Source organism: Oncorhynchus kisutch, linkage group LG29 (assembly GCF_002021735.2).
Source record: "Oncorhynchus kisutch isolate 150728-3 linkage group LG29, Okis_V2, whole genome shotgun sequence".
Classification (NCBI taxonomy): domain Eukaryota; kingdom Metazoa; phylum Chordata; class Actinopteri; order Salmoniformes; family Salmonidae; genus Oncorhynchus; species Oncorhynchus kisutch.
This window is the reverse complement of record NC_034202.2, coordinates 43,241,276-43,265,381: the sequence shown is the minus strand read 5'-3', so window position 1 is coordinate 43,265,381 and position 24,106 is coordinate 43,241,276. Positions and strand designations below refer to the sequence as shown.

Genomic DNA, 24,106 nt, shown 5'->3' with positions numbered 1-24,106 from the left:
CAAATTTATTTATATAGCCCTTCGTACATCAGCTGATATCTCAAAGTGCTGTACAGAAACCCAGCCTAAAACCCCAAACAGCAAGCAATGCAGGTGGAGAAGCCCAGCAGAGCCCAATACAGCCCAATACAGCCCAATCAACTCAAATCAAATCAAATGTATTTATATAGCCCTTCGTACATCAGCTGATATCTCAAAGTGCTGTACAGAAACCCAGCCTAAAACCCCAAACAGCAAGCAATACAGGTGTAGAAGCACGGTGGCTAGGAAAAACTCCCTAGAAAGGCCAAAACCTAGGAAGAAACCTAGAGAGAAACCAGGCTATGTGGTGTGGCCAGTCCTCTTCTGGCTGTGCCGGGTGGAGATTATAACAGAACATGGCCAAGATGTTCAAATGTTCATAAATGACCAGCATGGTCGAATAATAATAAGGCAGAACAGTTTAAACTGGAGCAGCAGCACGACCAGGTGGACTGGGGACAGCAAGGAGTCATCATGTCAGGTAGTCCTGAGGCATGGTCCTAGGGCTCAGGTCCTCCGAGAGAGAGAAAGAAAGATAGAAAGAGAGAATAAGAGAGAGCACACTTAAATTCACACAGGACACCGAATAGGACAGGAGAAGTACTCCAGATATAACAAACTGACCCTAGCCCCCCGACACATAAACTACTGCAGCATAAATACTGGAGGCTGAGACAGGAGGGGTCAGGAGACACTGTGGCCCCATCCGAGGACACCCCCGGACAGGGCCAAACAGGAAGGATATAACCCCACCCACTTTGCCAAAGCACAGCCCCCACACCACTAGAGGGATATCTTCAACCACCAACTTACCATCCTGAGACAAGGCCGAGTATAGCCCACAAAGATCTCCGCCACGGCAGAACCCAAGGGGGGGAGGGCGCCAACCCAGACGGGTAGATCACATCAGTGACTCAACCCACTTAAGTGACGCACCCCTCCCAGGGACGGTATGAAAGAGCCCCAGTAAGCCAGTGACTCAGCCCCTGTAATAGGGTTAGAGGCAGAGAATCCCAGTGGAAAGAGGGGAACCGGCCAGGCAGAGACAGCAAGGGCGGTTCGTTGCTCCAGGGCCTTTCCGTTCACCCTCCCACTCCTGGGCCAGACTATACTCAATCATATGACCCACTGAAGAGATGAGTCTTCAGTAAAGACTTAAAGGTTGAGACCGAGTTTGCGTCTCTTACATGGGTAGGCAGACCATTCCATAAAAATGGAGCTCTTTAGGAGAAAGCCCTTCCTCCAGCTGTTTGCTTAGAAATTCTAGGGACAATTAGGAGGCCTGCGTCTTGTGACCGTAGCGTACATGTAGGCATGTACGGCAAGACCAAATCAGAGAGATAGGTTGGAGCAAGCCCATGTAATGCTTTGTAGGTTAGCAGTAAAACCTTGAAATCAGCCCTTGCCTTGACAGGAAGCCAGTGTAGGGAGGCTAGCACTTGAGTAATATGATCAAATTTTGGGGTTCTAGTCAGGATTCTAGCAGCCGTATTTAGCACTAACTGAAGTTTATTTAGTGCTTTATCCGGGTAGCCGGAAAGTAGAGCATTGCAGTAGTCTAACCTAGAAGTGACAAAAGCATGGATAAATTTTTCTGCATCATTTTTGGACAGAAAGTTTCTGATTTTTGCAATGTTACGTAGATGGAAAAAAGCTGTCCTTGAAATGGTCTTGACATATCAAAAGAGAGATCAGGGTCCAGAATAATGCTGAGGTCCTTCACAGTTTTATTTGAGATGACTGTACAACCATTAAGATTAATTGTCAAATTCAACAGAAGATCTCTTTGTTTCTTGGGACCTAGAACAAGCATCTCTGTTTTGTCCGAGTTTAAAAGTAGAAAGTTTGCAGCCATCCACTTCCTTATGTCTGAAACACATGCTTCTAGCGAGGGCAATTTTGGGGCTTCACCATGTTTCATTGAAATGTACAGCTGTGTGTCATCCGCATAGCAGTGAAAGTTAACATTATGTTTTCGAATGACATCCCCAGGAGGTAAACAATATAGTGAAAACAGTAGTGGTCCTAAAACGGAACCTTGAGGAACACCAAAATTTACAGTTGATTTGTCAGAGGACAAACCATTCACAGAGACAAACTGATATCTTTCCAACAGATAAGATCTAAACCAGGCCAGAACTTGTCCGTGTAGACCAATTTGGGTTTCCAATCTCTCCAAAAGAATGTGGTGATCGATGGTATCAAAAGCAGCACTAATACAATACAGCCCAATACAGCCCAGCAGAGCCCAATACAGCCCAATGCAGCCCAATACAGCCCAGCAGAGCCCAATAGAGCCCAATAGAGCCCAATACAGCCCAATACAGCCCAATACAGCACAATAGAGCCAAATACAACACAACACAGCCCAATAGAGCCCAATACAGCCCAATAGAGCCCAATAGAGCCCAATACAGCCCAGCAGAGCCCAATAGAGCCCAATAGAGCCCAATACAGCCCAATACAGCCCAATACAGCACAATAGAGCCAAATACAACACAACACAGCCCAATAGAGCCCAATACAGCCCAATAGAGCCCAATAGAGCCCAATAGAGCCCAATACAGCCCAATAGAGCCCAATAGAGCCCAATACAGCCCAGCAGAGCCCAATAGAGCCCAATAGAGCCCAATACAGCCCAATACAGCCCAATACAGCACAATAGAGCCAAATACAACACAACACAGCCCAATAGAGCCCAATACAGCCCAATAGAGCCCAATAGAGCCCAATAGAGCCCAATACAGCCCAATAGAGCCCAATAGAGCCCAATACAGCCCAGCAGAGCCCAATAGAGCCCAATAGAGCCCAATACAGCCCAATACAGCACAATAGAGCCAAATACAACACAACACAGCCCAATAGAGCCCAATACAGCCCAATAGAGCCCAATAGAGCCCAATAGAGCCCAATACAGCCCAATAGAGCCCAATACAGCCCAATACAGCCCAATACAGCATACCACAGCCCAATATAGCCCAATAGAGCCCAATACAGCCCAATACAGCATAACACAGCCCAATACAGCCCAATACAGCCCAATAGAGCCCAATAGAGCCCAATACAGCCAAACAGAGCCCAATACAGCCCAATAGAGCCAAACAGAGCCCAACAGAGCCCAATACAGCCCAATAGAGCCCAATAGAGCCCAATACAGCCAAACAGAGCCCAATACAGCCCAATAGAGCCAAACAGAGCCCAACAGAGCCCAATACAGCCCAATAGAGCCCAATAGAGCCCAATAGAGCCCAATACAGCCCAATACAGCCCAATACAGCCCAATAGAGCCCAATACAGCCCAATACAGCCCAATACAGCCCAATACAGCCCAATACAGCATAACACAGCCCAATAGAGCCAAACAGAGCCCAATACAGCCCAATAGAGCCAAACAGAGCCCAACAGAGCCCAATAGAGCCCAATAGAGCCCAATAGAGCCCAATAGAGCCCAATAGAGCCCAATACAGCCCAATAGAGCCCAATACAGCCCAATACAGCCCAATACAGCCCAATAGAGCCCAATACAGCCCAATACAGCCCAATAGAGCCCAATAGAGCCAAACAGAGCCCAACAGAGCCCAATACAGCCCAATAGAGCCCAATAGAGCCCAATACAGCCCAATACAGCCCAATACAGCCCAATAGAGCCCAATACAGCCCAATACAGCCCAATACAGCCCAATAGAGCCCAATACAGCCCAATACAGCCCAATACACCCTCCTCTTTCTTTCTTTTAAAATTCCATCCCTTATTTCTAAGGCTGATGAAAGGACCTTATTTGTTCTAACTTTGTCTTTTGATATGTGGTTGTAAGTTGCTATGGATAAGACCATCTGCTAAAGGACTAACATTTGTAATCGCTCTTGTGCTGTGTGGCTCAGAACTACAGTAGTTTAGCTCAGTGGTTCTCAAACCTCTCCTCGGGGGACTCCCAGACATTTTCAACATTTTTTGGTTGTCGCCCTGAACTAGCTCACCAGATTCACCTTATCAAGGGATTGACGATTAGCAGACGAGTTGCATCAGGTGTGCTAGATGTGGAATATTAAAACAATCTAATTCATGGAACGGCTAGGTGTCCCTGAGGGTTTGAAAAAACCTCTGGTTCAGATCAAAAGTAGGTGTGTTCAAACTCTACCAGGTCCTGATTTACTGCTGTTTTTCCCTTCTATCTGATACTTTATCCACCTCATGTCCCAGGTCTTAATCACTTCCTGATTATAGGGGAAGAATGGGAAAAAAAAGCAGTGCGACAGGCTGCAAGATGTAGCTAGTGTATGAATGAATGGTGGACAAGAGAGTAACGTACAACCTCAACCTCAGACCATCACACTGATTAATGAACCTCAACCTCAACCTCAGACCATCACACTGACTAATGAACCTCAACCTCAACCTCAGACCATCACACTGACTAATGAACCTCAACCTCAACCTCAGACCATCACACTGACTAATGAACCTCTACCTCAGACCATCACACTGAGTAATGAACCTCAACCTCAGAGCATCACACTGAGTAATGAACCTCAACCTCAGACCATCACACTGAGTAACCAATCCCAACCTCAACCTCAGACCATCACACTGAGTAATGGACCTCAGACCATCACACTGAGTAATGAACCTCAGACCATCACACTGAGTAATGAACCTCAACCTCAGCCCATCACACTGAGTAATGAACCTCAACCTCAGACCATCACACTGAGTAACCAACCCCAACCTCAACCTCAGACATCACACTGAGTAACCAACCCTAACCTCAACCTCAGACCATCACACTGAGTAATGAACCCCAACCTCAACCTCAGACCATCACACTGAGTAATGAACCTCAACCTCAAAACATCACACTGAGTAATGAACCTCAGACCATCACACTGAGTAACCAACCCGGACCTCAGACCATCCCACTGAGTAATGAACCTCAACCTCAAACCATCACACTGAGTAATGAACCTCAACCTCAGACCATCACACTGAGTAACCAACCCCAACCTCAACCTCAGACCATCACACTGAGTAATGAACCTCAACCTCAAGCCATCACACTGAGTAACCAACTCCAACCTCAACCTCAGACCATCACACTGAGTAATGAGCCTCAACCTCAGAGCATCACACTGAGTAATGAACCTCAACCTCAGACCATCACACTGAGTAATGAACCTCAGACCATCACACTGAGTAATGAACCTCAGACCATCACACTGAGTAATGAACCTCAGACCATCACACTGAGTAATGAACATCAGACCATCACACTGAGTAACCAACCCCAACCTCAACCTCAGACATCACACTGAGTAACCAACCCTAACCTCAACCTCAGACCATCACACTGAGTAATGAACCCCAACCTCAACCTCAGACCATCACACTGAGTAATGAACCTCAACCTCAAAACATCACACTGAGTAATGAACCTCAGACCATCACACTGAGTAACCAACCCGGACCTCAGACCATCCCACTGAGTAATGAACCTCAACCTCAAACCATCACACTGAGTAATGAACCTCAACCTCAGACCATCACACTGAGTAACCAACCCCAACCTCAACCTCAGACCATCACACTGAGTAATGAACCTCAACCTCAAGCCATCACACTGAGTAACCAACTCCAACCTCAACCTCAGACCATCACACTGAGTAATGAGCCTCAACCTCAGAGCATCACACTGAGTAATGAACCTCAACCTCAGACCATCACACTGAGTAATGAACCTCAGACCATCACACTGAGTAATGAACCTCAGACCATCACACTGAGTAATGAACCTCAGACCATCACACTGAGTAATGAACATCAGACCATCACACTGAGTAATGAACCTCAACCTCAGACCATCACACTGTGTAATGAACCTCAACCTCAGACCATCACACTGAGTAACCAACCCCAACCTCAACCTCAGACCATCACACTGAGTAATGAACCTCAACCTCAGACCATCACACTGAGTAATGAACCTCAACCTCAGACCATCACACTGAGTAATGAACCTCAACCTCAAACCATCACACTGAGTAATGAACCTCAACCTCAGACCATCACACTGAGTAATGAACCTCAACCTCAGACCATCACACTGAGTAATGAACCTCAACCTCAAACCATCACACTGAGTAATGAACCTCAACCTCAGACCATCACACTGAGTAATGAACCTCAACCTCAAACCATCACACTGAGTAATGAACCTCAGACCATCACACTGAGTAATCAACCTCAGACCATCACACTGAGTAATGAACCTCAGACCATCACACTGAGTAATCAACCTCAGACCATCACACTGAGTAATGAACCTCAGACCATCACACTGATGATTGTTTTGTTTTGTCTTGGCGAAAGGCTGGTCGTCACAGCGACGGACAGGGGCAGCCCGCGATTGGCCGGTTCGGCCACACTCACAGTGATCATCGTAGACCTCAACGACAACAGTCCAACAATCCCTCTGCCCCGGGAGGTCCGCATTCCTGAGAGTGAGTCACCTTTGCCCTTTGCTCTTTGACCTGTACGATGATATGTCTTTATTTCCAATAGGCCACTTTACATAGTACAGGACTCATGTACAGTAACATTCGGAACGTATTCAGACCCCTTGACCTTTTCCACATGTTGTTACGTTAAAGCCTTATTCTAAAATGGATTAAATATATTTTTCCCCTCATCAATCTACACACAATAACCCATAATGACATCACAATACCCCATAAAGACATCACAATACCCCATAATGACATCACAATACCCCATAATGACATCACAATACCCCATAAACTCCACTTGGAGTTTGCCAAAAGGCACCAAAAGACTCAGACCATGAGAAACAAGATTGAACTCTTTAGCCTGAATGCCAAGCGTCACGTCTGGAGGAAAACTGGCACCATCCCTACGGTGAAGCATGGTGGTGGCAGCATCATGCTGTGGGGATGTTTTTCAGCGGCAGGGACTAGGAGACTAGTCAGGATCGAGGGAAAGATGAACGGAGCAAAGTACAAAGAGATCCTTGATGAAAACCTGCTCCAGAGTGCACAGGACCTCAGACTGGGGCGAAGGTTCACCTTCCAACAGGACAACGACCCTAAGCACACAGCCAAGACATCGCCTGAGTGGCTTCAGGACAAGTCTCTGAATGTCCTTGAGTGGCCCAGCCAGAGCCCGGACTTGAACCCGATCGAACAGCTCTGTAGAGACCTGAAAATAGCTGTGCAGCAACATTCTCCATCCAACTTCACAGAGCTTGAGAGGATCTGCAGAGAAGAATGGGAGAAACTCCCCGAATACAGGTGTGCCAAGCTTGTAGAGTCATACCCAAGAAGACAATGCTGTAATCGCTGCCAATGGTGCTTCAACAAAGTACTGAATACTTATGTATTTCTATATACATTTGCACAAATTATTATTTTATTTTTTTCGTGCAGATGAGTGGAAAAAAGTATTTAATAAATAATTTTAGAATAAAGTTGTAACATAACAAAATGTGTAAAAAGACAAGGGGTCTGAACACTTTCCTGAATGAACTGCACTGTATATCCTAACCCCTAACCCCTCACCCCTCTAAGCCCTCATCCTAACCCCTCACCCTTCTAAGCCCTCATCCTAACCCCTCACCCATCTAACCCCTCTAACCCCTCCACACTCTCAGTAACATGTCTCTGTCTCCTACCCGTTCCTCCACCCCCCCCCCCCCCCCCCTCCCTAGACACTCTGATCGGCACAGAGATCACCTTGGTAACGGGTAATGACGTGGACTCCAGCCCGGCCCTGTCCTACAGCCTCCAGCTGGACGGGTCGTCCCAGGGGAAGTTTGGGATTCACCGCTACAGTGGAGGGGTGTCTCTGACCGCCCCTCTGGACTACGAGGACAGGACCTGGTACACACTGACCGTCAGGGCTACTGACTCCCAACACCAGACTGAGGCTAATATCACCATATTGGTGGAGGACGTCAATGACAATGCTCCTGCGTTCACACACGATCTATACCAGGTAACTCAACCAGTTCATTTATCAATCAGTCAATCAATTCACACGTTCCGGTGTTCACACAGGATCTATAGCAGGTAACTGGCTTTCAGATGATCAATCCAACAATCAATTGGTCCACCTTCACAACCCCACAAACACCTTGCTACAACTACTAACTACTACTAACTACAACTACTACTACTACTAACTACAACTACTACTAACTACTACTAACTACAACTACTACTAACTACAACTACTACTAACTACTACTAACTACTACTACTACAACAAAAACTACCAACTACTACTACTACAACAACAACAACTACTAACTACTACTACTACTTCTGATGCTACTACCACAACTACTACTAACTACTACAAACCACTACTAACCACTACTACTACTAACTACTGATACTACTACCACTACTAACTACTACTAACCACTACTAACCACTACTACTACTATTAATACTACTAACTACTGATACTACTACTACTACCACTACTAACTACTATTAACCACTACTAACCACTACTACTACTAACTACTACCACTACTAACTACTACTTACTACTACTACGACTACTACTACTATTGCTGCTGCTACTACCTAACCACTACCACTGCTACTACTGCCACTACTACTACTACTACTACTACTACTACAACTACTACTACTGCTAACTACTACTACTACTAACTACTACTACAAGAACTACTAACTACTAACTACTACTACTACAACTGCTACTACAACTACTACTACTACTACTACTACTACTACTACTACTACTACTGCTGCTACTACTACCACCACTACTACCTACTACTACTAATACTACTAACTACTACTCCTACTAACCACTATTAACCACTACTAACTACAACACTACTACTACTACTACTACTACTGCTGCTACTACTACCACCACTACTACCTACTACTACTAATACTACTAGTACTACCATTTGAGACTCCGCTACCTTTTAACTGCCCCTCTCTTTGCTGACAGTCCTGGACAGTCTCTTTTCATCCGGTAGTTCAGTCTCAACCAGAAGGAACTCAGTCTCAACTAGAAGTGGTGGTATAGCTTCTATTCATTTGGTTAGATTTATGTTGATTGTTGTGTTGTTGTGTTGACTATTATGGGGTGTTAAAGCTGTGTCTGTGTTTCCCAGGTAACGCTGCCAGAACATTCCCCGCCAGGCAGTCCCGTTGTCACGGTGACGGCGACTGATCGTGATTCGGGGGAGAATGGAAAGGTCACCTACAGAGTGACGTCGTCAACGCGAGGTGGCTTCTACGTAGACCCCAGCAACGGTACAGGATACAATTCCCTTTCCTACCTTTCACACACACACACACACACACACACACACACACACATGCACGTGCACACGCACACGCACGCACGCACACACACACACACACACACACACACACACACACACACACACACACACACACACACACACACACACACACACACACACACACACACACACACACACACACACACACACACACACACACACACACACACACACACATACACACACACACACACACACACACACACACACACACACACACATACACATACACATACACACACACACACACACACACACACACACACACAGAACAAAGACACGTTACTGTTGTTACCACTGCTGTGCTGTTACCATGGAGAAACTATCTTCTGTACTGTAGGCTGTTATTGTATTCTGATGGCAGGTAGCTTAGCAGTTAAGAGCGTTGGGCCAGTAACTGAAAGTTTGCTGGTTTGAATCCCCGAGCCAACTCGGCACAAAAATTCGCTTGCTCCTCCTGTAAGTCGCTCCGGATAAGTGTGTCTGATAAATGACAAAAATTCCAATTTTAAAAGGACTGAATAGGACTGTCGTATAGGTGAAGTCCAAGTGAATGGGTTTCAAACCTGTGTTTTATTCAAAACTTTTCAAATGATTTATCTCGTCTCCCTACAGGTACCCTGTTCATCAGGGAGAGGTCAGAGTTTGATCCAGAGAACCCGTCCGTCAGTGTGGTCATCGAAGCCTGTGACGGGGGATCCCCGCCCCTCTCCTCCGTCACCACAGTACAGGTCCAGCTATCAGACGTCAACGACAACGCTCCCGTCTTCCACCAATCAGAGTACAGGTAGGTCACAGCGCTCCCGTCTTCCACCAATCAGAGTACAGGTAGGTCACAGCGCTCCCGTCTTCTACCAATCAGAATACAGGTAGGTCACTGCGCTCCCGTCTTCCACCAATCAGAATACAGGTAGGTCACAGCGCTCCCGTCTTCCACCAATCAGAATACAGGTAGGTCACAGCGTTCCCGTCTTCCACCAATCAGAATACAGGTAGGTCACAGCGCTCCCGTCTTCCACCAATCAGAATACAGGTAGGTCACAGCGTTCCCGTCTTCCACCAATCAGAGTTCAGGTAGGTCACAGCGCTCCCGTCTTCCACCAATCAGAGTACAGGTAGGTCACAGCGCTCCCGTCTTCCACCAATCAGAGTACAGGTAGGTCACAGCGCTCCCGTCTTCCACCAATCAGAGTACAGGTAGGTCACAGCGCTCCCGTCTTCCACCAATCAGAGTACAGGTAGGTCTCGTCTTCCACCAATCAGAGTACAGGTAGGTCACAGCGCTCCCGTCTTCCACCAATCAGAGTACAGGTAGGTCACAGCGCTCCCGTCTTCCACCAATCAGAGTACAGGTAGGTCTCGTCTTCCACCAATCAGAGTACAGGTAGGTCCCGTCTTCCACCAATCAGAGTACAGGTAGGACACAACTCTCCCTTCTTCCACCAATTGAAGTACAGGTAGATCTTCCACCAATCAGAGTACAGGTAGGTCACGTCTTCCACCAATTGATTGTACAGGTAGGTCCCGTCTTCCACCAATCAGAGTACAGGTAGGACACAACTCTCCCTTCTTCCACCAATTGAAGTACAGGTAGATCTTCCACCAATCAGAGTACAGGTAGGTCACGTCTTCCACCAATTGATTGTACAGGTAGGTCCTGTTTTCCACCAATCAGAGTACAGGTAGGTCCTGTCATCTACCAATAGGTGGCTGTCATCTTTTTTTTATCATGATTAAGGGTAGATCCTGCACAGATGAATTGGCTTTGAGCAGTTTCTGTATCTAGCATATCCTGTCATGTTTACAATAAGTCTAGTTACTCTACAGATATATGAAGCTAGTTTCTCTATAGATATATGAAGCTAGTTACTCTATAGATATTTGAAGCTAGTTATTCTACAGATATATGAAGCTAGTTACTCTATAGATATATGAAGCTAGTTACTCTACAGATATATGAAGCTAGTTACTCTATAGATATAGTTAAAAAATACATTCAGTTAAGAACAAATTCTTATTTTACAATGACGGCCTACCCCGGCCAAACCCTCCCTTAACCCGGACGCCTCTGGGCCAATTGTGCGCCGCCCTATGGCACTCCCGATCACGGCCAGTTGTGATACAGCCAGGGAACGAATCAAGGTCTGTAGTGGCGCCTCTAGCACTGACATACAGTGCCTTAGAATGCTGCGCCTCTCGGGAACCCTTTAGGGCCCTACATGAAGCTAATAAATACTATGCATGAAAATGTAACATATAATATGTTAATGATAAGCGTTACCAATTATTTATTATTCTGATCTAAATGATTTATTCTGATCATTGTGTTTCCAGGGCGACGGTGTTGGAGGACTCCATCCCCGGGGCGACCATCCTGACCCTGGAGGCCATGGACGCTGATTTCTCTCGGGACAACTGCGGCTTCGACTTCGCCATTGCCAGTGGCAACACCGGGAACGTCTTCCAGATCGAGAGCAGCGTGCGTTTCCTGGAGGGGCGGGGCTTCCAGACCGTAGGGACGCTCCTATTGGCCGAGGTGCTGGACTTCGAGGCCGTGCCCCTCTATAACCTGACGGTGGTGGTGTCGGACAGAGGGGTTCCACAGAGGAGTTCTAGCGTTGCCGCGGTGATAACCGTTGGCGATATAAACGATAACCCCCCGGCGTTTGGCAGGGCGGAGTACGCTGTGTCACTGAGTGAAGGAGCTGGCGCCGGGACAGAGATAATACGACTCACTGCCACAGGTGAGGGAATAGGCACACACACACACACACACACACACACACACACACATGCACAGAAATGAAAACGGTGAAGAGGAGATGGGTGGTGATAATGGAGACCATTTTTTTTCTGAAATGTCTCCGTATCTTCATGTCATTCTTGTTGTGCAGCTTCAAACATCTGTTTGTTTTATTATGACACTGTGTTAAATGCTTTTCTTTCTGTCCTTCTCCCCCCCCCCACCCATCTCTCCCTCCATCTCTCCCTTTCCCCCAGACCCAGACTCTGCCCCCAACGCAGAGGTCCAGTATAGTATCAGCTCAGGTGATGAGATGGACCTGTTCACCATCGACCAGTGGACCGGGGCGCTGCGGTTACAGCGACAGCTCGACCGCGAGCACCAGTCCTCCCACGTGGTCATCGTCCAGGCCTCGGATGGCCACGGTCACGTCGCCCTGACCCCGATCAGCGTAGAGGTCAAAGATGTGAATGATAACAGACCGTTCTTCCCCATAGAGACTCTGACGGCTAGCATCAGAGAGAACCAGCCGGTCAACTCAGCCGTGACCGTACTCCACGCCATAGACCACGACACTGGGATGTACGGCCAGCTGAGATACTACATGGTGGAGCAAGGTCAAGGGTCAGGAGTTACAGGGCGAGAGGCCTTCACCGTGGACCAGAGTTCAGGAGAGGTCAGGGCTAAGGTGACTTTTGACTTTGAGAAGGTCAACTCATTTAATTTTGTTGCTCTGGCGATGGATGCCGGTAACCACTCGGCCACGGTGACGGTCCAGGTGTACGTGACTGGTGAGGATGAGTACGACCCACTCTTCGTCTCCCCAGAGTTCTCCTTTGAGGTTCCAGAGGGGGCGAAGAGGGGCCAGAGCATCGGACAGGTCCAGGCAAACGACGAGGACGGAGGTGTAGACGGTATCGTCCTCTTCTCGCTCCCAAGCTCCTCCCTGTACTTTGACGTCAACAAAACAACCGGGGTGGTTTTCCTCAAGATGGATGGGTCTTCTAGTCGCAGCAGCAGCAGCGGGTTAGGGGGGCGGTCCAAAAGGGAGACCAGGACCATGACACTTGACGTTAATGCCCACAGCCCTCTGGACACGTCCCGGGTCACCACGGCCCAGCTGACCATCGATGTGACCAACACGTCATTCGGCCTGGGGGCAGACCTCAACGTCCTGCTGATTATCATCATCGCCGTGTCCCTGGGGGTCATCGTGCTACTGGTTGTCATGGCGGTGGTCATCTTCCTGCTCAAGTCTAAGAGACGCAGGAAGAACAAAGGACGGGACAACAGTGCCGTGGCCTCAGGAACCACTCTGCAGAAACTGGACGATTCCAAATCTGGAGGATCTGAGAGGATCTATCATCAGACGTTACCAGGGTACGCCGGCGACCAAGGTGGAGCAGGGGCCGGGGCCTATCCCCGGGGGGGTTCCCTTGACCCCTCCCACTCCAGCGGGCGTGGCTCAGCCGAGGCGGCGGAGGACGATGAGATCAGGATGATCAACGAGTACCCCCGCGTAGCGTCCATCTCCTCGTCCATGCAGGAGCACATCTCAGCCCGCGGGCCGGACTCTGGCATCCAGCAGGACGCTGACCAGCTGTCGGACATCTCCTGTGAGCCGGCCGCCCTGGAAGGAAGCACCTGGTTCAAAGGCAAGAAGCTGGGAGGGAGTCTCAGCGGGACCATGCTGTCTGGACAGCTACCTGTCTACAGAGACGAGCTGGGAGGAGGGTACCTGGGGGTGGGGAGGGGACTCAACATCTCCCATCCTAAAGATTACGCCTTCCCAGAGGACGGGAAGCCCTCTGTAGACGGGTCCCTGACAGCCATAGTGGCCAGTGACGAAGAGCTAAGGGGCAGTTATAACTGGGACTACCTGCTCAACTGGTGCCCTCAGTTCCAACCACTAGCCAACGTCTTCACGGAGATCGCCAGGCTCAAAGACGAGACAGCCCCACAGAACCAGACCAACCCACGCCAGCCCTTCCAGCCCAAAGCCAAGATGGACCCCAAGCCTCGCATCGACCCACCGCCCCTCATCACTGCCGTGGCCCACCCTGGGGCCAAGTCCGTCCCCCCGAAGGTCCCTGTCATCGGACGCACCTTCCCCCACCTGGCCACCCTACGGCGGTCCCCCATCAGCCACGAGGGCTCCATCTCCTCAGCAGCCATGTCCCCCAGCTTCTCCCCCTCTCTGTCCCCCCTCGCCGCCCGCTCCCCTGCCGTCTCCCCCTTCGGAGTAACCCAGGGCCCCTCGACCTCCATGATCAGTACCAGGGATCCCATGCTGGACCACAGCCCCGATCACGAGATGAGGATCTGAGGATGACGTTGTTTTAGATTTTTTAGAGACGTTTCTATAATTTATGTTTTATCAAAGTAAAGGGTGCTGAGATCTGGATGTTATATCAGCTCCTATGACACGCGAGAAAGTTGAAGGAAGTGTTTTTGGCTTTAGAGACATGTTTCTCTGATGTAGTTTTTTTAATAATCTGACAATGTGATTGGTTCTCAGATCTGAACCTTATTTCAGCTCCTAGGACAGATGAGGAGATGAAGGAAGTGTTTTCGGCTTTAGAGACATGTTTCTCTGATGTAGTTTCTCAGATGATTTTTAGGCCATATTTCTTCACAACAGAAGAGGAATATAGTGTGGGAACAGTTTGTATTAGTGAAGACCGAGTGATTGCCAAGATGAGGCTCAAGAAGATGAACACTAATATGATGAGATAGGTCACATTCACCCTCTTTTCTGAAGGGACATGTGGATTATCATTTTCTACAGGATGTTATTTCTCACCCTATGAGCCCTTAGACCTAGATATCCCGATATGTTTTGGTGGACCATGTTGTGGGGTTGGGGAGGTTAGCATTGACAACAGACCAGCCATCTCCTCCCCTACTTGTACATCATGACGCAGGCCTCTGACAATTGCCACAGGGTTAGGAGATTACCCAACCTCTTGGCTTCGAACAACCATGACTTGGATCTAACCCTGCAGCTGCAGACTGACCATCCCTTCAGACAGAGGTCCTTAGTAGAGATAAACTGACGTATCGGCTGCAGACCGACCCTCCCTTCAGACAGAAGGCCCTCAGTGGAGATAAACTGACCTATCGGCTGCAGACTGACCCTCCCTTCAGACAGAGGTCCTTAGTAGAGATAAACTGACCTATCGGCTGCAGACTGACCCTCCCTTCAGACAGAGGCCCTCAGTGGAGATAAACTGACCTATCGGCTGCAGACTGACCCTCCCTTCAGACAGAAGGCCCTCAGTAGAGATAAACTGACATATCGGCTGCAGACTGACCCTCCCTTCAGACAGAAGGCCCTCAGTAGAGATAAACTGACATATCGGCTGCGGACTGACCCTCCTGCGGACAGAAGGCCCTCTGTCATGAAGTCCATAGACACAGTAGATTTTCAGTCGTTTTCAGGTCCCTCCTCGCTGGCTGGTCAGAGAGATAAAGGATTCCACTATTCCTCTCTTTGACTTCCGTCTCTTCACATTCTAGATCTCCTTTAAAGACTTCAGTGTTCCGTTGTGGTGGTCTCACAAACAAAAGGACTGCTTTACATAATAAAACAAAATGGCTGCTTTCAAAATGGCTGACGTTTCCCCTTCTGTGGATCCAATGGACCAAGTACATGTGTGTTGGAAAATACATGATAAACTAGCCAATGTTTTGTACAATGGAAACGAGGAACCGAGGCTAATGTTTTCCTTTGTTGCTACGGAAGACGCATTATTTTCTTTTGGTTGTATTTTTTATATATTTTTATAGTGACCTTTTGATTTCTGATTTGAAATGCCAGGTTATCGTTTCATTCTATTTAGATATATGTATATTTGTATGTGTGTGTATGTACGCCAGCCACATTATCGATGTGTTTTTCCTGTCATAGATTTTTTAGAGAGCCACCATCTTATGTCTTTGTGGACTCGTGACATTTGTGACGTGAGTGAGTGGGGAACGTTTTGTGTTTTGATCATTATTTATATGAAGGAAATGAACTGCTGGCCATGTCGACAGAAGGCAACCACGTTCACTTGTCACCCTGCTGTGATTGAATCTGGAAAAGGTTGTTTATTTTCTCTTCAGAATGTAGATCTTCTCAAAATCCCGGCAAAGCGATGTAAAGACGATCAGAGATCATTGCCCTCAAACTCTTGTCACCAAAACCAGACCTGTCCTCCTTGTTAGTAAACTGTTCTAACTGATATGTAGCGGAGGTGAACCGGAGTCACGCTCTTGTGATGAAAATCTACGTCACCCCGGTCCAAGAGGGAATGTCCTCTTGGCTTAATGTTTAAGACGTTGGTTTTCCGTGTCGGAGACCAGGGTTCAGATCCCGCCTGTGACATATACACTAGACTCAGTGTAAAGTAAACTGGCTTACACAGCAGCACACATTCTCCATGGGAATTCATGGAGAATTCCATTTCCTGTTCACCTCTTGTGTCTTTTGTAACGAAGTGCTTCCGGCTCAACACAAAGGTCAATGGTGTGATGTCACCGCTCCGTATGATGACTTGTAAACTGAGAAGTGGTTCAACTTCATACCATAGAAATACAATGCATAGAACATAGTTTATAGAATGGTTAAAAGGGTTTACACAACTACTTTTAAAGGTAGCAGCACAAGAATTTAACTTCAATTAGACCTGTCACGCTCCCAAATCAACATACTGTGTGTTCTATCTATGCATTCTATTTCTATGGTTTCAGTGCTCCAGTTCTAGCTCTGTCGTTAGATGTGTTTTACCAGCAGGTAGGGTAGGTAGACGAGGTTATCCAGGGTCCATGTGTTTCTCTCATCACCCCACCCTCTGTGTCCTCTCCGTGTCCTCTCCACGCTCCCATTGTTTGGGCTCTGTCCTGGACATCTGTTAACCTAGCAGGCCAGAGGGCACACAGCTTTACCGCAACACTAGATGTGTCCCAAATTGCACCATATTCCCTATGTAATGCACTACTTTTGACCAGAGGGTTCTGTTCAGAGGGTTCTGTTCAGAGGGTTCTGTTCAGAGAGATCTGTTCAGAGGGTTCTGTTCAGAGAGATCTGTTCAGAGGATTCTGTTCAGAGAGATCTGTTCAGAGGGTCCTGTTCAGAGAGTTCTGACCAGAGGGTTCTGTTCAGAGTGTTCTGTTCAGAGGGTCCTGTTCAGAGAGATCTGTTCAGAGGGTTCTGTTCAGAGATATCTGTTCAGATGGTCCTGTTCAGAGAGTTCTGACCAGAGGGTTCTGTTCAGAGAGTTCTGACCAGAGGGTTCTGTTCAGAGAGTTCTGACCAGAGGGTTCTGACCAGAGGGTTCTGACCAGAGAGTTCTGACCAGAGGGTTCTGACCAGAGGGTTCTGTTCAGAGGGTTCTGACCAGAGGGTTCTGACCAGAGGGTTCTGTTCAGAGGGTTCTGTTCAGAGGGCACTATATAGGTAATATGGTGCCAATTGGGACACACAGACTGTCTTCTCCAGTATTACCTTTCCTGTTGTTTAGTTCAGTGTGTGTTGAGTCAGGGGTGATCAGCAGCAATGTGATGCTCTCCTGTTCCTCACATGCCGCTTTCAAATCAACTGGGAACTCCAATCCTCGTAAATCTCAGACTTATGAATTCAGTGCATTCAAATCAACTGGGAACTCCAATCCTCGTAAATCTCAGACTTTTGAATCCAGTGCATTCAAATCAACTGGGAACTCCAATCCTCGTAAATCTCAGACTTTTGAATCCAGTGCATTCAAATCAACTGGGAACTCCAATCCTCGTAAATCTCAGACTTTTGAATCCAGTGCTTTCAAATCAACTGGGAACTCCAATCCTCGTAAATCTCAGACTTTTGAATCCAGTGCTTTCAAATCAACTGGGAACTCCAATCCTCGTAAATCTCAGACTTTTGAATTCAGTGCATTCAAAACAACTGGGAACTCCAATCCTCGTAAATCTCAGACTTTTGAATCCAGTGCATTCAAAACAACTGGGAACTCCAATCCTCGTAAATCTCAGACTTTTGAATCCAGTGCATTCAAAACAACTGAGAACTCCAATCCTCGTAAATCTCAGACTTTTGAATTCAGTGCATTCAAAACAACTGGGAACTCCAATCCTCGTAAATCTCAGACTTTTGAATCCAGTGCATTCAAAACAACTGAGAACTCCAATCCTCGTAAATCTCTGACTTTTGAATTCAGTGCATTCAAAACAACTGGGAACTCCAATCCTCGTAAATCTCAGACTTTTCAATCCAGTGCATTCAAAACAACTGGGAACTCCAATCCTCGTAAATCTCAGACTTTTCAATCCAGTGCATTCAAATCAACTGGGAACTCCAATCCTCGTAAATCTCAGACTTTTGAAACCAGTGCATTCAAAACAACTGGGAACTCTTCACGAGCTCCGATTGGGGAAAAATTGTTTTGAACGGTCACCCAACTTAGAATTCCAAGTCAGAAACTCGAGCATCTTTCTAGAGCATTGACTTTCCGACCCTGAAGATCACTGACGTCATGATTTGACATGGTTTTTTTTCAGAGTTGCCAGTTGTCTTGAAAGCACCATAAGGGATAGTTTGTTGAACTCTGCTGTGCTGCATGCCTGATGATATAATTCTACCATACCAACAACTGTCTGCCTGCCTCTCGCTAACCTGGCGCTAACTCTGTCAGCCCACTAAACGGGCGGCAGGTAGCCTAGTGGTTAGAGCGATGGGCCAGTAACCAAAAGGTCAAATCCCCGAGCTGACAAGGTAAAAAATATGTCGTTCTGCCCCTGAACAAGGCAATTAACTCACTGTTCCCCGGTAGGCCGTCATTGTAAATAAGAATTTGTTCTTAACTGACTTGCCCTAGTTCAATAAAGTTTACATTTAAAAACATGGGATGAGCCTGGCCTCTCACTAACCTGGTCAGACCACTAAACATGGGATGAGCCTGGCCTCTCACTAACCTGGTCAGACCACTAAACATGGGATGAGGATAGGGTGCCATAGGGCTCTGGTCTAATGTAGTGCACTATATAGGGAATAGGGTGCCATAGGGCTCTGGTCTAAAGTAGTGCACTATATAGGGAATAGGGTGCTATGTGGGATTCAAAATTGAAGACTGCTGCCAACGATTCAGCAGCATACAGAACAGAAATTGTCTGTATGTGTATTTGAAAGAGCAAAGAATAAATTCATACTGGTCTCTTTTCACAAACTGGAGTCTGTTTCTTTTCTCTCTTTTCTGACTCTGAAAACAAGTTCTATTCCATCTAAGGGAATTAAAAAGTCATCAAAGTGTAACAGAGTCTCTCTGGTCTTTTGAGCAGTTAAGATGGCACCCTATTCCCTATATGGTGCACTAGCCTATATATCCTGGTCGAAAGTAGTGTACTACTATAGGTCCTGATCTAAAGTAGTGCACTACCATAGGGCTCTGGTCAAAAGTAGTGTACTACTATAGGCCCTGGTCAAAAGTATTGCACTACTATAGGCCCTGATCGAAAGTAGTGTACTACTATAGGCCCTGATCTAAAGTAGTGCACTACTATAGGCCCTGGTCAAAAGTAGTGTACTACCATAGGTCCTGGTCAAAAGTAGTGTACTACCATAGGCCCTGGTCAAAAGTAGTGCACTACTATAGGCCCTGGTCAAAAGTAGTGTACTACTATAGGCCCTGGTCAAAAGTAGTGTACTACTATAGGCCCTGATCTAAAGTAGTGCACTACCCTATAGGCCCTGGTCTAAAGTAGTGTACTACTATAGGTCCTCGTCAAAAGTAGTGTACTAAAATGAGAATAGGGTGCTGTCTGGGACGCAAGCCTGTGTCAGAGTCTCCTTTCATTAAAAACCTATTAGCGGGGGAGAAGCCGGTCAGTTTAGCCAGAGAGAGGGCCTCACCTCCACACTCTAGCCAGGTTAGGAGCAGTTTCCTGGGGGCAGAGCACCAGGGAGAGAGGGTCTCACCTCCACACTCTAGCCAGGTTAGGAGCAGTTTCCTGGGGGCAGAGCATCAGGGAGAGAGGGCCTCACCTCCACACTCTAGCCAGGCTAGGAGCAGTTTCCTGGGGGCAGAGCATCAGGGAGAGAGGGCCTCATCTCCACACTCTAGCCAGGTTAGGAGCAGTTTCCTGGGGCAGAGCATCAGGGAGAGAGGGCCTCACCTCCACACTCTAGCCAGGTTAGGAGCAGTTTCCTGGGGGCAGAGCATCAGGGAGAGAGGGCCTCACCTCCACACTCTAGCCAGGTTAGGAGCAGTTTCCTGGGGGCAGAGCACCAGGGAGAGAGGGTCTCACCTCCACACTCTAGCCAGGCTAGGAGCAGTTTCCATGGGGTTCAGAGCACCAGGGAGAGAGGGCCTCACCTCCACACTCTAGCCAGGTTAGGAGCAGTTTCCTGGGGGCAGAGCACCAGGGAGAGAGGGTCTCACCTCCACACTCTAGCCAGGTTAGGAGCAGTTTCCTGGGGGCAGAGCACCAGGGAGAGAGGGTCTCACCTCCACACTCTAGCCAGGCTAGGAGCAGTTTCCTGGGGGCAGAGCATCAGGGAGAGAGGGCCTCATCTCCACACTCTAGCCAAGTCAGGAGCAGTTTCCTGGGGGCAGAGCATCAGGGAGAGAGGGCCTCATCTCCACACTCTAGCCAGGCTAGGAGCAGTTTCCTGGGGGCAGAGCACCAAGGAGAGTGGGCCTCATCTCCACAGGAGGTTAGGAGGAAACTGCTCCAGGTTAGGAGCAGTTTCCTGGGTGCAGAGCATCAGGGAGAGAGGGCCTCATCTCCACACTCTAGCCAGGTTAGGAGCAGTTTCCTGGGGGCAGAGCACCAGGGAGAGAGGGCCTCATCTCCACACTCTAGCCAGGCTAGGAGCAGTTTCCTGGGGGCAGAGCACCAGGGAGAGAGGGTCTCACCTCCACACTCTAGCCAGGCTAGGAGCAGTTTCCTGGGGGCAGAGCACCAGGGAGAGAGGGTCTCACCTCCACACTCTAGCCAGGTTAGGAGCAGTTTCCTGGGGGCAGGGCACCAGGGAGAGAGGGTCTCACCTCCACACTCTAGCCAGGTTAGGAGCAGTTTCCTGGGGGCAGAGCAGCAGGGAGAGAGGGCCTCATCTCCACACTCTAGCCAGGCTAGGAGCAGTTTCCTGGGGGCAGAGCACCAGGGAGAGAGGGTCTCACCTCCACACTCTAGCCAGGTTAGGAGCAGTTTCCTGGGGGCAGAGCATCAGGGAGAGAGGGCCTCATCTCCACACTCTAGCCAGGCTAGGAGCAGTTTCCTGGGGGCAGAGCACCAGGGAGAGAGGGTCTCACCTCCACACTCTAGCCAGGCTAGGAGCAGTTTCCTGGGGCAGAGCATCAGGGAGAGAGGGTCTCACCTCCACACTCTAGCCAGGCTAGGAGCAGTTTACTGGGAGCAGGCCGCCAGGGAGTGAATGTCAATCAATCAATCAAATGTATTTATAAAGCCCTTGTTACATCAGCTGAAAACTCAAAGTGCTGTACAGAAACGCAGCCTAAAACCCCAAACAGCAAGCAATGCAGGTGTAGAAGCACGGTAGCTAGGAAAAACTCCCTAGAAAGGCCAAAACCTAGGAAGAAACCTAGAGAGGAACCAGGCTATGTTGGGTGGCCAGTCCTCTTCTGGCTGTGCCGGGTGGAGATTATAACAGAACATGGCCAAGATGTTCAAATGTTCATAGATGACCAGCATGGTCAAATAATAATTGTCTTTTCATAGGCGATCATTCAGAGTATCTCTACCACTCCTGCTGTCTCTAGAGAGTTGAAACCAGTAGGTCTGGGACAGGTAGCACGTCCGGTGAACAGGTCAGGGTTCCATAGCCACAGGCAGAACAGTTGAAACTGGAGCAGCTCTAGTCTAACACAAAGCTGTGTTCCCCTCAAGCTGTGTTGTCTCTGTAAACTCTCCTCAACAACCCTGATCCTACAGCCCTGAACCTAAAGCCCTGATCCTACAGCCCTGGTCCTACAGCCCTGAACCTAAAGCCCTGGTCCTACAGACCTACAGACCTGAACCTACAGCCCTGGTCCTACAGCCCTGATCCAACAGCCCTGAACCCACAGCCCTGGTCCTACAGCCCTGATCCAACAGCCCTGAACCTACAGCCCTGGTCCTACAGCCCTGAACCTAAAGCCCTGATCCTACAGCCCTGGTCCTACAGCCCTGATTCTACAGCCCTGGTCCTACAGCCCTGAACCTAAAGCCCTGGTCCTACAGACCTACAGCCCTGATCCAACAGCCCTGGTCCTACAGCCCTGATCCAACAGCCCTGAACCCACAGCCCTGGTCCTACAGCCCTGAACCTAAAGCCCTGGTCCTACAGCCTTGATCCAACAGCCCTGAACCCACAGCCCTGGTCCTACAGCCCTGGTCCAACAGCCCTGAACCTACAGCCCTGAACCTACAGCCCTGAACCTACAGCCCTGGTCCTACAGACCTGAAAAGCTGCCGTATCTGGTAGAGATGAGGTTACAGAATGTCCAAACTGTCTCAGCTGAGACACACACACACACACACTGACACACACACACACACTGACACACACACACACGCACCAGTGGTGGTCGGTGCCATTTATGATGAGGGAGGAAGGATGATTATTCATATTCACCCAGAGTTCAATGTAACAGTGATAGGTTTAGGTTACTGTCATTCATATTCACCCAGTTCAATGTAACAGTGATAGGTTTAGGTTACTGTCATTCATATTCACCCAGTTCAATGTAACAGTGACAGGTTTAGGTTACTGTCATTCATATTCACCCAGTTCAATGTAACAGTGACAGGGTTTAGGTTACTGTCATTCATATTGACCCAGTTCAATGTAACAGTGACAGGTTTAGGTTACTGTCATTCACCCAGTTCAATGTAACAGTGACAGGTTTAGGTTACTGTCATTCATATTCACCCAGTTCAATGTAACAGTGACAGGTTTAGGCTACTACATGATACTCTAATGTTCTCTATCCCCATCATGAGGTTGCTACAACCAGGCCTATGAATGACAGTTTACAACATAGGTGGACACAGCTCTAGTGAAATTAGAATAATCAACCATGTCAAATGTTGACTCATTCAATACCACCTCGCACACTCTTGCCTGCATCTAGCTGATCTAGGGTGTAATCATTAGTCGAACAGTTGCAAAAGAGAATTTCTATTGGTCGAAATTCAGGTATGTTTATCCCAGTTTCATTCCGTTTGCTTTCGTTAAAGAACCGTTTCTCAACAGAATCGTGGGAATGAATACATCCCCGATCACACGCAAACACAGTTCACTTCCATAGCAGCCAAAAATCGTTGTGTAAATCTCTCTCGCATCTACGCGTTCTCCTCCGCTCTCCTTTTCCCTTCGCTTGTGGACTTCAGTGCACAACGCATCAGCTGTCTGTGACCAGGGCCGAAAGAACCATTCCAAGCCAAACCTTCATATTATAAATGCTAATCGCTATACACAGCATACATTGTTACTTAACCCTCTATAATCATCCACTACAGTCAGCAAGCAGTTTAGCAGTTACTCCGGCGGTTCCTGGTGAGAATAACGAATAAAACCAAAAGCAGCGTTGGTTAGCCACAGCCAGCTAGCTAATCTAGCATCGTTCTCTGTATGAGCCGGGTAGGCTAAACTAGCCACATTCACTACCTGCTGTAAATAAATGAATTGTTTGAGAAAACGTGGCTGAACATCTAAACCTGACGTGAGACTTCGAGAGCTAGTTGGTGTCTGAGGAGAGATCAGGTTACAGAATGTCCAAACTGCCTTAGCTGACACACACACACACACACACACACACACACACAGACACACACACACACACACACACACACACACACACACACACACACACACACACACACACACACACACACACACACACACACACACACACACACACACACACACACACACACACACACACACACAGACACACACACACACAGGCACAAACAAACATATACTGTATCTGGGAATGTT

General features: G+C 48.1%; 1 protein-coding gene across 1 annotated transcript in view; it reads left to right on the top strand.

The window, feature by feature from the left end:
- LOC109884932 (protocadherin-16) overlaps positions 1 to 19,331 on the top strand; it is a 57,364-nt gene extending 38,033 nt beyond the window's left edge. Inside the window, exons 11-16 of the mRNA XM_031809097.1 lie at positions 6,386 to 6,516; positions 7,740 to 8,026; positions 9,195 to 9,336; positions 10,005 to 10,176; positions 11,724 to 12,133; positions 12,390 to 19,331. Of these exons, the coding sequence (XP_031664957.1) occupies positions 6,386 to 6,516; positions 7,740 to 8,026; positions 9,195 to 9,336; positions 10,005 to 10,176; positions 11,724 to 12,133; positions 12,390 to 14,458 (3,211 nt within the window). The 3' untranslated portion in view covers positions 14,459 to 19,331. The remainder of the gene's footprint in view (positions 1 to 6,385; positions 6,517 to 7,739; positions 8,027 to 9,194; positions 9,337 to 10,004; positions 10,177 to 11,723; positions 12,134 to 12,389) is intronic.
- The last annotated feature ends 4,775 nt before the right edge of the window (positions 19,332 to 24,106 follow it).